The following is a 14647-nucleotide window of genomic DNA, read 5'->3' on the forward strand; positions in this document are numbered from 1 at the left end:
GTGGCTCATCCACCCTAAATCTGATTGGCTTTTGACTTGCAGAGGCATCTGGGGGAAGTATGGTTTGAAACTTGGTAGATACTCGTGACTGTTGAAGCAGAAGCTCAGAAGAAAGAGGACTTGCAACAATGGCATTCCTGTGAAATGACCCAACTGGGAGGTTTTACCTAGTCATGCTCTTTGTTTACTGCGTTTAGTGCTCTGCACATCATGTAACCACTGGGCCCTTAAGCATGTGTGTGCGTGTGCATTTATGTATCTTTACAATCAGTGTGAGAAAGAGCCACCCTTCCCTACTTAGAGAGAGCAAACAGAAATCCAGTAAACTGCAGCTAATAATTTACAAGACTAAGAGGCTCTAGCCATTCTGGGAACTCTGTGATGCTGCAGCTACTTAAGTGCAGAGATGCCAATATTTAGCAGCCATGCCAATGTTTAGCAGGGGTAATGTTTGCAGTGTTGACCATGATGCATGTTAGCACACTAAAATTAGCTAATTAGTACTGACATTAGCACAGACAAAGTACAGCTGACAGCCCATACAATGTCACTTAAAACTACAAATGTCATGGTGGCGCTAAAGGAAAAGTAAGGGGATTAGCAAAGAAATAAGGATGCATCATCTGGAAACCTTGAAAGACTTCTGTACAAAATTTTGTGCCAATGTGCACTCTGACCTTTATGTTACGACCAACTAACCAACATTTGAAGCCATGCTGCTTGTGTGGCTAAAAGTAAAACTTAAACAACAGGCATGTGTTATTATATCATCTTTTTATTAATGTTATCTACTTCTCAATATCGTCTTTTTTAACAGCAATATCCACAAAATATTAACAGTGTGCAAGAAAACATGAGTTATGGCACATCAGAGAACAGTTACAAAAAATAGATATATTTTCTTCATAATCAATCAAGGCAAAAAGATACATATACTGTATGCATACACAGGAGATCAGAACACAAAAGATGAGTCTCGGGAAGGGCTCAGAGCCGATTCAGTGATGTTTGATATGAAAGTCCACCAGTGAGGAGCCTCAACTCTCCCCACCTGACCAGACATGAATTTCACCAGGGCTCGCAATTTGTGTCACAACACCAGTGGATTTCCATCTTGAGCCATGTGTTCTACTTTAAGACTGTTCATTCTGTTGATCTGATAACCCCAACACCAGCATTAACACAATATACGCCACTATAAGGCAAACTAACAACCAACCAATCAGACAAACTGTCAGCCAAACCAACGGCTGGCTGTCTCTGATTGTAAGCCCAACCAGCAATGGAATGATTGGAAAACAATGATGATAAAAAAAATAATAATAAACAGCATCTGTCAGACACCATCAGGACAACATCAGTGTATGCATGTGTGTGTGCTGATATGATAGGCGTGCCTGTTTTATGTTGTGCGAGTCTTCTGAAGCTGTAAACCTCTTTAAGTTTAGTTGTAAAAAATAACAAGGAACTGCATTTCCTTTCCTAAAAGTGATTCAGTTATTTCCTCAGTCTTACAACAGATAAGGTTCTGGGAAAGTAAACTTATCCCAGATAAGTAACTTCCTACCTGTCACTGCGATGTGCACTCAGGTTTCTGTTTGTACAGTCATTATTATTTCTTCTGTTGTTTTCTCTTTAATTATCTCTACAGATAAGATAAAGAATTTATGTAATTCAAAGAAAGAGAAATATGCTTGTTTGCATTCCTGCTGAGAGTTAGATTTGAAGAATATATACTTCCATATATGTTTGCTAAACATAAAGCTACAGCCAGCAGCTGGTTAGCTTAACTTAGCATAAAGACTGGAAACTGGGGGGATAGCAAGCCTAGCTCTGTATAAAGATAACAAAACCAAACTACCAGCACTTCTAAAGCTCATTCAGTAACACATTATATATCATTTGTTTAATTTTTACAAAAACCAAAGTATAAAAAAGAAAAGTTCTCATTTTATGAGCTGGACTATTTCTTGGCTAGGTGCAGTAATATCATGGAGTCTGCGCAACTTCAAGACCCCAACACAATATAGCATGTGAATTAGTGAACTTTAGAGGTGCTGATAGGCTTATTTTGTTGCCTTTGAACAGGGCCAGGCTAGCTGTTTCCCCGTTTCCAGTCTTAAAGTTAAGCTAGGCTAACAGGCTGCAGATTGTAGCATCATATTCTACAAACAGACATGAAAATGGTATCTATTTTCTAATCTAACTCTTGGCAAGAAATTGAACTATTCCTTAAGGTCACTAAGGCTTAAATGAGTGGTGAAATAAGCACTGCAGCTAATATAACATAGCTGATACAGGCACAGATATAACTAAACTGAAAAACAAAGTCTTTAAATAAATGAATATGTCAGCTTTGGACTATTATTAAGGTTATTATTGGTCATCACATCAACATCACTTCCTACATTTCAACTAAACAGTTTTAGCATGTGACTGAATCCTATTTTATGCTTCTCTAAAATGAGTGGAGGCCATACATGCTGTTCTGACTCACACAGTGTCACATGACCTCTCCTCTGGTCAGAATCACCCTGACCTGTAATTGTAGGACTGCAGTACTGTAACATTACTATGTGACACTCTGCACCGCACTAGAGGTCCTGCATGTTCTTACACAATGCGTCTCTCTTGCAAATGCATAAATACAGGCGTACACACACACACACGCCTGCACCTCTATTTTCTCCTCTCTGCCTACTGCTCTGCCAAATCATCCTTCCATCTCCCAAATGCTACCATCCAACACACACCCACACACACGCACATGCACACAAACACACATACCCTCAGCACTCACTATGGCCTTTCTCCAGCTCCTGCTCTCTCTGTACTTTGGGAACGGCCTGCTCTCTCTGGCAGGAACAAAGGCAACTGAAAGATGAAGCAGGGCTTTGTATCAGGAGCCATCGCCTAGAGTGAAAAAAACAGTGATGTTAATTGGAGATTTAACCTTGTTTTGTATCATCAAGTTTGTATGCTGAAATATGTTTTCTTGCAGAGAACTAGATGAGAAAATTGATAGCACTGTATGAATGTCAGAAATGAAGCTACAGCCAGCAGCTGGTTAGCCTAGCTTAGCATAAAGATTGTAAACAAGGGGACACACCTTAACTAGCTGTGTTCAAAGGTAAGAAAATCTGCCTGCTATGACCTCTAAAGAAAAACAAACTGCAAACTGCAAACTGTATTTTTAGCAATTATATAAATTAAATATAATGTGCAAATTAGTGAGCTTTAGAGATGTTGGTTGGTGGATTTTATTACCTTTCAACAGAGCCAGGCATGCTGTTTCCAGTCCTTATGCTGAGCTAAGTTAACTTACTGCTGGTGACAGCTTACCTCACAGAGAGTGATATTAATCTAATCTCCACTAAATCTCACAGAAAAGTGAACTAGCATATTTCTCAACTATTCCTCTAAAGACAAGCTCACAAATCTGCCAAACAGGTGCCTTTTTTCAAGATAATGTCTAAGGACTCAATGCAACACAAAGTTACTTTTTACGGTAGATATTTATGCGGTGGCCTTCAGCACACACACTCTCAAATGAGTAGGTGTGGACCTATTAACACACAAACAACTGCTCACCTCTCACCACCTCCAGAAAAAGTCCTGTCAGTGTGACAGGTGGGTCATATTGACCTAGTGATTAGAGAACAGAAAAGCAGTGGGCTTAACCCCCAAGACAGTCAATCAGCAGTGATAAATCCTGTTCAAATGACCCCACCCTCCTCTATCACTGTATGGAACTCCTGACAAAAGCCTTGGCTAAATGCTAACTCGTAAATATGACGGCACAAAGGTCTCCTCTTTCAGCAATTAACCGTCAAAACCCAGCTCACAACGCCATGCCCTCACAGCTCCTTTAACTTTTGACCTCTGACAATCATCCCTCGAGCCTAAAAAGCAACTGCAAGAGAGAGTGTAGGTGTGTGTTGTGTATATGTGTGTTGTCCTCATTGTTTGTCGCCCACCAAAACCAACGCTTGAGAAAAACTTAAAATCTGTGGGCTGCTCTGGTGTTTAAGGATAGATCAGGAGGTTGGTTTTTGCCACTGGAATGAGGTCCGATGTTGATTCATCCTCTAACAGGATATAATCCTAAACCTAACAGGGCTGACATTTCTATTTTACATTATTTTATCCTCATCAGGTGGTTGTATTTGTATCTGTGGTTAAAACCAACCTCCGCTATCGCAAGCCTCTAAAACCTGAATGACAACAAAAAATAAAATGAAGACAGACATGATCCTGACTGACAGAACAGAATAAGTAGTACTAAAAAAATCCAACATCCACAGAGGGGGATTCTGTGTTTAGATTTTGTATCTTACAAACACTGTACAGGGTAATACTCAACTCACCAGGTTCCATGGACTCCATAGAAAGAAGAAAACTCAAAAATAAACCCAAAACAGCTACTCTTCAACTTATCACTTCTGCACATGTCTGAAAGAAAGTTTATACACTTAGTTTGTTTCTCTTAACTTCATTTTTTTCCCCACTTCATCTTCATTTTTTACAATCAAGTTTGGTTTTTCAGAGAGGAGGAGCGTTGAGGAGGACAGGAGGAAAGAGGAAACCGAGAAGGGACTGCCAGCTCTTACAGATCCGATCCCATGACCAGTTTGAGCTCACATTAAAGAGAGCTGTTACACCGGAGAGACTGGAAACTTTAAAGACTGGTAAAGCCAGGCAACAAATATACTTCCTGATTTATAGCCAGAATTATTATGCATTAAAACAAGACCCTCTTCTCCACTACAGAGTTGAATGAAACAAACACCTCCATCTTTGCACTATCCCATGCAATCTTTCTTTTCTGCCTGCCAGTGAAAAGAATCCATCATGAGTGGAGAGGGTAGAAACTGGAAAGCTCAATTTTAACTTTCTGGGACAGCTTCATTTTTAGTTTTTAAACTTGGGGCATTCTCCTCCAGCACTGCAGTCCTTGCAGACTGAGTCTCAGGGGTGTGGTCAGTCTGCGACCTCGCCCTCTCTCAGGGTAAAGCACAGGGAGGCTTGATGTACAGTAGAAACCTTTGTTTAAGATTCTAGCAGGTATCTGGTTAGGTATTACCCCTGGCTAGCAATCAGATCTCCAGTCATTTCATTAATACTAGCAGGAAAAGAAACCTGATCAGCCAGGAGCAACACCTATGAAAAAGCAAAACAATCAAAAAAAAAAAAAAGTACAGTATTACCTTATCTGTTAAGTAATGCTTCAACAAAATATCAAAACATACATTGAGTTCACAAACAAGTATTTCTTAAGAAAAATGCAGTAAACGTCCGGGGTTAATAGCTTGAGTTCTGTATAGAGCTGTGTTCCCCTCATAGGTGCAGATCTGAGGTCAGGTTAGACATCGATTTTAGCCAACAGCAGCCATAATAAGCTGCTGTGGAATCAGTGACAGCAGATCAGCATCTACGGAGACGACTTTCTGTACAGGTTGGCACAGCTGGAGGTTTGGCCAAAGGCTGCAGACGGCCATAGTGAGGCCACAGGCAGAGAAGGTCTGTTGATACAGGTTTGGGTGGAAACATGCTATAGCCCGATAAAGGCAAAGGCTTTAGCCACTTGCTTCGAAAGGCCCCGCCATGATTTAGCACAGGCAGGTTTGAGGACAAAGCTCTCAGACCTTTATAACTCCCACAAAAGAAAAAAAAAGCATTTATTGAGCTTTTAATGGGACACCAGGTCGTGTTTGGCACGGTCGGCAGAAGCGCCTACCGCCTGTTTCTGTTGCCCGCATGCATCCTCCCACTCCCTGCCTATGGCACAGCTGTCCATCCTTTACACAGCCCCTCATTTCATGACAAAAGAAATAAAATCCCAGTTCCCTACTGATTATTAATGTCCAAATCCCTTTTCAAGTTAAGCTGACACTTGTATTTAATTTACCAGCATATATGAATATTACCAAAGCACCTTGGATCATACTCAGTGATATACTGATTTCGGCCACTGTGAGCACATGATACCTGCCCCTTAGCTGTGGCTCTGGGGTATGGCGCTTTTCCAGAGTGGCTATTTTGGGAGTGTGTGTTTCTGTGTGAGTGTGTGCATGTGAATACTAGACATAGCCCTGTAAGATTGGACAGGGATGCTTGAGGTTGTGTGTTTGCATGTGTGTGTGTGTGTGTGTGTGGTCTGGGGAAGCCTGGGGATCAATTTAGGTATTGAATGTGTATGTTTATGTGTGAGTGTTTGTCTGTATGTGCATGAATGTATGTGAATGTGTGTTTATGTGTGTGTGTGTGTGTGTGTGTAGGGGCAGGAAGAGTGGAGCGCAGCTATAGGATGATGCAGGGTTTCTTGTCCTTGAAAGGGTTTTCGGAGGTGGGAACCCCAACCAGCAGAGGGTCGCTACGAGCGTGCTGCTCACAGTAACTCATTAGGTCTGCTGCTGCTTTTGACACCTGACAAGAAAGAGTAGGAGGTGAGGGAGGAGAGAAGGGGGAGAAGGATTTAAATGGGATGACATGTAGGCAGAGATTGGACAAGGTATAGGAAAGTAAAAAGATGGCGGCAAAAGATTGAGGATGTGATGAGGGAAGATGATGAAACATAAAAGAAGGTACAAGCAGGAAAAAAGGGGGAGAGGGGAAGAAAAAGGAGAGGGAAATGAAGAGACTATAGTCAGATGCTGATGGATAAAGTACACACAAACAAACATGTGGCAGTAAACTATCATCCTACCTTAATGCGTTCAATCCCTGCCTCAATCCTCAGCTGTTCCACCAGTTTCCTGGCCTGGGCGATATTATTAGTGGTAGACATATTGATCCATCAGAATACACCAACACAGGAGAAAACTGAATGAGAGAAAGAGAAACAAAGAGAGGGTGAGACCAAAAAAATGTTTACTATGCAGACAATGATGGATGATTAAATCAAATATGCTGGCACGCCTTAGGTGGATACACAGGGAGAGGAATGGCCAGGCAGAAAACACTGTGACAGCACACTCTCTTCCAAAAGTCGACTTTGGAACATAGGTTTGCATGAACAGACTGATGTTGTTCTGCTATGTTTTGATTTGTGCCTTGTGTGTAACTGGGACAAGACTGGGTGGATTATCCACATTATAGAAACACATTTTAAACAGCTGTTTCAGCCACATTATAGTGTGATATAAACTTGTATAGGTATGATGTTTTTTTTTAGTAAGTCAACAATTATAATTTAATTTTCACTAGCCTCTGGGTTTGCTAGGATGCTGAATTTATATTGTACTGATTTATAAAGTACATCATCACTGAATCATCAATTCCTCCATTTGGAAACTGTATAGCCTCAGTTTGTACATCTATTGCACCACTGTGTGGTGAATGCATGGTGGTGCAACACTAATAATTGAGAAAACATAGATGGGGCTGTTTCTTGATCAAAATACAGTTTATGGAGGTAATGTGCACAGTGCAACTAGAATAGAGCATCATATACAAAAAGCAGTTATTACTGGATCAATGTTTGTCATTTGTGGTGGATATTCTACAAGTTTTTAGCATGTACCACACACACTGTAAATGCAGGTATGGAAGCCCACATTTGAATTTGGATAGTACATCAGGTCTGTAATGGACCAGGCTGAGAATTGGACTTTTGGATAAAAACACTTGCTCTGATGTTGTGTTCAAAACTATCAAATAAACCCTCATTCAGTCTCCAGGGCTTGTGAGTACACTGTGTTAATTCACAAGAAAGCTTGATTTAGTTCAGTGGAACACAAAGTTGAAACTAAGACATTTTGGAGACTAGGTGGTCTGTGAACAAACAGAGTATTACCTGACTGATGGTGCACAGACAGGACTCCCTCTGAACACTAATGTGACTGGATGGAGAGGTTGACTGTGAGCGGTGCAGGGACGGCCGTAAAACAGTTGCCAAGTCAAAACGACAGAGCTGGGTGATGGCTGAGCTCACATTGGCTTGACTCTGAGTAGAAAGAGAACAAGTCACATGAGCAGGTGGTTTAGCTGCAAAGTTGGAAAAATTAAGCTAAAGCTACAGTACATTTTATACATTTCAAAATAGTCTGCTTGTGGAGTTGTGCATACCTGGGGATCTCAACATTTTTTGTTAGGGACAGTTTTACTCATACAATTTCTAATTTTAAAAGACTGGCTTCAATTCATTCTCAAACTATCCCCCATGTTACTTTGGACCTGGTGGAACTACATCATAAAGACCAGGGCTGTGTGAAACTGCAGTTCAAGTTTTCACATTTTAATAACAAACCACTAACATTCTCAGATCCTGAGGGTGGAATTTGCTTCATTGCCAAAGTGTCATCATCAGCCTTATCATCCATATTACAATATCTGTCATCACAACTTCATTTTTCTTCACAAAAGCACCAGTAATACCACTTAATTGATCAGATGGTGGGACATTCCTGCATTGCTGATCCAAAACAAGGATCTTTCAAGTTTGTTCATACCTTTGGTGGCCAAATCTTATTAAAAACCTGCAGTTTACTTTTCCTTTTAAACTTGTTTTAGTGCGGTGTGGAAGTTTCCCCTCCAGTGCATATGATCAAAACACACCTAGCTCTTCACCTACATCACTATGAGTGTGTTACAACCGTGTCTCTCACTCTGTCTCTCTGTCTGTCACCCTCTCTCCCGGGAAGAGAGTCCTGCTTTAATTACTCCTACTGTGGAGTAGCTCAGAGATTTATGTCTGTAATTAGGGCTTTTGTGTGTGCGTGTGTGTGTGTGTTGTGTGTGTGTGTGTGTGTGTGAGAGAGAGAGAGAGAAAGAGAGAGAGGGAGAAAAATGGGGGGAGTGGAGACTCATATTATAACACCTGATGAAATTCTCTCTCCCCTTCTATCTCCACACTCATTTGTATTATTATACTTGTGAGGACATTCATTGACTGTGCCCCAGCCTAACCCTAATCTTAACCCTGAGCACCAACTCGTAATCCAAACTAGACCCACTGTGTCAAAATGCCTGCGTATTGGAGTGGTTCCTTTTCATTTGTGCCCCTGTGTTTTCAAGTGAACATTGTTTGTTGGTTTGTTTTTTATACTTAAGAGGACACTGCATTGACTTAAATGAATTCCTTGAAGATTAAGGGTGGGCGTATCAACTCTGCTGATGCTTGAGTATTGTTTTGAGAATCAATACTGGCATCAATAACTGAAACAAAAAACAAAGACAAACAAACAAAAGAAAAACAAATAAACATCGGTGTTACATTACATTGCTTTCTGGACACAAGGACATTTGTTGTCTCTTGTTAACAGGGATGCAGTTAAGTAAACACCATATCAGAGTGAAAAGAAATGCCTAATGTTTGGCTAATTATAGTGAATGGCTCTCCCCATATTAGCCACTTTACTAGTAAAACATTTATCACTGATATTGATGATTCTGGTCCCGGTTAGTTTAGATTAGAATCAATTTTGGGTAATTTTTTTTGGGAGCGGTATCAACCAGCCCTGTTGGAAATTTACCCTAACTTTAACCTAACCACAACTAACCTAACCCTGACCCTGACCTGAATGTGACCTAACCTTAACAGTAAACAAAACAAAATTGAAAAGAAGCAATAAATAAAAAGTGCAAATTTTAAACCTAAAAGGCAATGGTCTACCTTGTGGGGACAGGTCCCCTAATGGGTGGTAAGTCCCCATATTGTGGTTGTGTGAACACATTTAATCCACCTAACCTATATTATCACACACACACTTTTTTTTTTATCTCTCACAGTACACTGCATGCTTGTCATTATCTGTCATGGTTTGAGGAGTGTCCCTAAATCACCCTATTGGCCACATCACTGACAGCCAACATACGAATACACTGGACACACAGATAAATAACAGCAATGACTTACTTTAAAATGCAGTCACATCGTACACTACAGCCTCTACAGTTTCCACAAAGTTGAATCAAAAATGTTAACACTATAAGCTTATAGCAGGACTAGTGTTTGAGTTCAATTTGCTGTAATGTTCTCTTACTTTAAGTGTTTAACCTCTACAGACTCAACTACCTCTAAAATGATAAAAGTGACACCATCTCTTACAACTTATCTGGGATGATATTAAAGCGAAGTGACAGCACTCGCATCCTGTTTACAAACTATTGTAGCTTTCACATCTAGAGTTTTTGACAGTGTATATTCTAATGCAAATGGTGGTTTTGCTCAGAAACGAATGTTTTAAGATTTTCTCATCCGGTTAAGGAACAGACGTGGCAACCCGCAGCGACACACCTTCAAGAAATAAACAAGCTTGATGGTTGTTCTTTACACTTTCGAGACATTACAAGCCCTATGTTTTGATTTCTTCAGCCTGTTGATTTTTCAAACTTTCTGCTATGGCGCATTCCGCGCCGAGAGAAGGAAGCTGTGCCCTTAAAAACCAGCACAAACATGAATTTCTGCCCCTCCACAGTTGCATCTCTCCATTCCTATACGCCCCCAAATTGAAAACATTTTCTTGAAAGCCGATGCACAGACGCAAAGACCCTGTACAGTAAAGCTGGTCAGTTCTCTTGGCCTGGACCAGAAAACACATCACCAGAGCTGGACAGGCCCCGGTCAGTCAGCCAGCCAGCAAAAGCCACGGCCGCTCTCAAGACGCGCAAAAATGCATCAATCCTTATTGATCCTAGCAGCTCCTTAGCGTCCGATCGGGCCTACAGTAAGAAGCCATGTCCTCCACTATAGGCCCTGCTTGCTGCTCTACCGTGTGAAAACACAATGCGGGCGTTTTGATGGATAGAACAGCATGTCCTCTCTCTCCCATGGCTATCCACACACCACACACACACACGCATACATACACACGCATAAGCACGGGCGCGCAGTCACAGGCAGACCTTGTGCACATATCAAAGCCAGAGATATTTTCCCAAGTGAAGACCAGACTAGACCGCTTCAGGTCTGCAAAAAAGGCCCTGATTGTTAGCCGTGGGAGCAGGGTGGTGACATGTTTTGAGGGAGGCAGGCTCCACAGCAGCCAATATAAACCCCATCCAGCGACAATGGGCACAAGACTGGAGCGCATGCCTTTATGTTCCGCTATTATGCAAATTGATCGGCATACGGCCTACTTCAGCATATATGATCCAGAGGTTTTTTTTTTGGGATACAGTGGCTTGTGCGTCCCCAAGAGTCCAGGCGAGCTGAAGGAAATCTTCCACTGACCCTGTCCCTGGTCCTCCCCACCCTCTCTGCCGGCAAAGGGCTGGGGAAATCCGGATTCGTGACACTGATGAAGCCCCTCTCAGCTGCAGCCGCCCTCGGTGACGAAAAGCCGGGGTTGCAGAGGCGCACACACGCGTTACAATTATCATACACAGGGAGAAAAATACCCGAATATCTCCAAACTCACCTCCGAATGCGCTGTATTGGTGATTTAAAGGGCCAGATCCGCTGGTTTCTCACCCTCTCTGCTCGTTCACTCCCCGTCTTCACCGAGCCAAACGCCTCCCCCTCCGATACCAGTGTCTGTCCACTCCTCTACCCCTCTCCCCTCCCCCTGCCCCCTCCCTTCTCTTCCTCCCTTCCTCCCTCTCTCCTTCTCCCTCCCTCCATCCGATCTGGTGACAGCGGCTTTAACCCAGGGGCTCCCAAACAAATATTTCCAGACATTCACACAGATCTACATACTCAGAAAAGAAGATTTTGAATGGGTACACACTGCAATTCTATTCTCATAATGAAAGACATACTGGTGATGTAAATCACCTATTTTGCTGAGCACCTCTGGCGCCTTAGCTCCTGAGGACATATGGCTTGAACATTTTGAAGTGTATACTGGGTAAAACTTTCTTGAATGAAAGTCACATTCAGTATTAATTCAGAAGATGTCTTCCTCTACACTCTCTCAGTGTGCAGACCTTTGTTTAACAAAGCAGCTGAATTTGCCTGGATATTTTCATTGCATGTGAAATGAACAAAAAAAAAACCCTTCTTCAAAAGATCACAGAATCTATTCAGAATGGCCAAATAGCTATACTGTATATATACTTTAATATTTTCATTATGTTTAAATGTGTCTGACATATTGTTTAACAAATTATAACACATGATTATAGTAGCCTGAATGCACAAAGAAACATATTTCTAAACATTAAAGCTTAAAAATCTCAGTTTCTCTTTACAATTCTCTTTTTATGCAGGATTTACTGAAGAGAACTCATACTAATTACCTTGATTTCCCCTGAATACAGTAGTGCACTGCACCTTCCTACACTAATGTTACCCTTGGACTAGAGTTAGTGCTCAAATAAAGTCCCATCCAAGTTGGATGGGAAGATTATTGTATTGTGATGTATTATCCATCCAATGGATAATACATCACATTTCTACTATGACCTTTGTTCCTTTTTTATCCAACCTGCAAGATGTTTCTTTTTTTCCTCTGACATGCACAACTGGATCTGTGCAGCACATTGTAAAAATGACTCTTTAACACGAGTCCATTATGCTGTGCTGCCACATGGTGGAGTCATTGGCCCAGCCATAGTTCCCGTCATCTCCAGGGAGGTGTGGGCCGCTCCTGCTATTCCTGCCAAGCGCGGCGGCAAACACGCATCCTCTGTTTCCACCGAGCTGTAGTCCACTCCTCCACATCGAGCTAAAAGTGCTGCATCTGCTGCATGTGCACTGGCCAAATGTGGATGGTTTTCTCTGTATTGAAGGGGACAGAGGTCTGATGTGTAGGATCACATCTTGTTTTTACACAACATCTTTGTTTGGGGGCTTGAAGGGCTGGTGATGCTGACAGAGATGGAGATATGTGTACACTGAGGCTTGAAACAGTGATGCACACACTTCTACAGCCACATCTTCTTCTTGGCTGTATAGAAACCATTTCAAGCTGCTTATTATAACCACAGGAGAGCTATTTATAACTCACACCGAGTACCGCATTGGCCTCATTTCCACTGATGTGTGAAATTATGCTGATGCCTATACATTTCTCTTACATTTCCTCACCTTTTAGCTCTCTCTTGCTCCTTCTCCCTCCACTCTTCTTCCTCTCCCTCATTCATCTGTCTCACTTCCTTCCCTCCATTTCTCTCTCTGTCTTTCTCCTCCCTCTCCCTCCCTCCCTTGTGTGTGTGTGTTATTGAGGAGGCAATAGGTTACAGTGGTTTACAGCAGGGCTCTTCATTTTCTGAAAAATAAGCGGTGGAAGCCCATGAGTCATGACTTAAAGATGCTCTCAGGCTGAAAGAAGTGGTGCCTGAATCCACACTCACACACATTTTTTGCTCCCTGTGGATTACCAACTGTGCAACTACCTAGGGAACCCACACCCTCAGGGGCCCTAAAAACCCCAGGTTTACTCTACTCTATTTCTGTTGACAAATTTGTGCAATATAATCTACGTTGGATCCTCCATCTTGTGGTTGAGAGACTGTCTTTAGTTTATATTGAGCTCCTTTGTTGTAATGTTTGTTTAATCAAATAGTTTTAATTGTTTTCTGTGGGGCAAGTCATTAACACACAGAGAGCCCGAGGCAAAGTTTTATTATTCCATCACAGAAGGACAGTAAGGCATCTTATTTTCTTTAATAATTGATTGATTGCCCAGTGTAAAAATTGCCTGACAGTAAAAAAATGTCCTTGAAGCTCAAGTTAACCTATCCATTTGACATAATTCTGTCTAACCAACAATCAAAAACACCCAGATCTTGAGTTTACTATCATGGGAAACCAAGAAAATAATGAATACTCATATCTGAGAAACTGGTACCAGTGAATATTTGCTTTAAAAAATGACTTAACGACTAATCAGTTATGAAAATTATTGCCATTAATTTTCTCTCAATCGACTAACTGATTGATCAAGTAATTGCTCTAAAGTACTCATGTGTTTCTGGGGGCCTGGAGGTCAAAGGGGGCCCAGGAACATTTTTTTTGCCTTGGGCTTCCCCTAAGAGTTTAATTCGGCCATGCCTGCTCTGAGCTGTGATGTGTGCTGCATGCTTATATCTCTGACCTAATATAAAGACTTTCCCAGATGTCTAGAAGCACATGCGTGTGTCTGTGCATGTTTGTGTGGACAAGGGGATTATCTCATTAAGATCCAGTGGAGGGGTTGCCACACAGGCCTGCAGGGGTGAGAGTTTTTTTTCTCCCTGCTTTGTAAAACACCCTAGCAGAAACAGCAGCAGCGGTGGCGGTGGCGGTGGCAGCCTGGGAGACCTCTGTCTGTCGTAACGCATCTCAGTCCCCACCAGGGTCACACCACACTCTGATGCGACAACCGTCGTCAACGTCACCCTGTCTCCATAGCAACCAAGCCAGGCGCAGCATCCCCAAGCAGATGTTAGAGGGTTAAGAGAGAAGGGAGAGTGAAAGGAGGAGTGGGAGGCTGTGAACTCAGCATCTCTCTCTCTCTCTCTCTGTGAGTGCTTTGTGTGTTATATTTACAGTGGGAATTCAGCAACGGGAAAACAAGTGCCTGCGGCCATGCTAGCCGCTCTGTGAGGCTGTGCATACGGGTGCAGGTACAGCATGGTGTTTTGAGCTAAATGCTAACATCAGCTTGCTCACATGCTCACAGTGTAAAATGCTAACACATTAACTGTCTTTGCCATCTTAATTTAGCATTGTTAACATACAGTGGTGGAATGTAACTAAGTACATTTACTCAAGCACTGCACA

At 42.0% G+C, this 14647-nt stretch overlaps 1 protein-coding gene across 1 annotated transcript; it reads right to left on the reverse strand.

Annotated features, from left to right (window-relative positions):
• Positions 1–755: 755 nt before the first annotated feature.
• Positions 756–11506, reverse strand: gng7 (guanine nucleotide binding protein (G protein), gamma 7). Its single transcript, XM_018663585.2, has 4 exons — positions 11361–11506; positions 7796–7945; positions 6707–6822; positions 756–6426 (listed from the first exon to the last, which is right to left on the reverse strand). The coding sequence occupies exons 3-4, from the start codon at positions 6785–6787 to the stop codon at positions 6301–6303; spliced, it is 207 nt and encodes a 68-aa protein (XP_018519101.1). The 5' UTR covers positions 6788–6822; positions 7796–7945; positions 11361–11506; the 3' UTR covers positions 756–6300.
• Positions 11507–14647: the final 3141 nt, after the last annotated feature.

This window comes from Lates calcarifer, linkage group LG19, assembly GCF_001640805.2.
Source record: "Lates calcarifer isolate ASB-BC8 linkage group LG19, TLL_Latcal_v3, whole genome shotgun sequence".
Taxonomy (NCBI): Eukaryota; Metazoa; Chordata; class Actinopteri; family Centropomidae; genus Lates; species Lates calcarifer.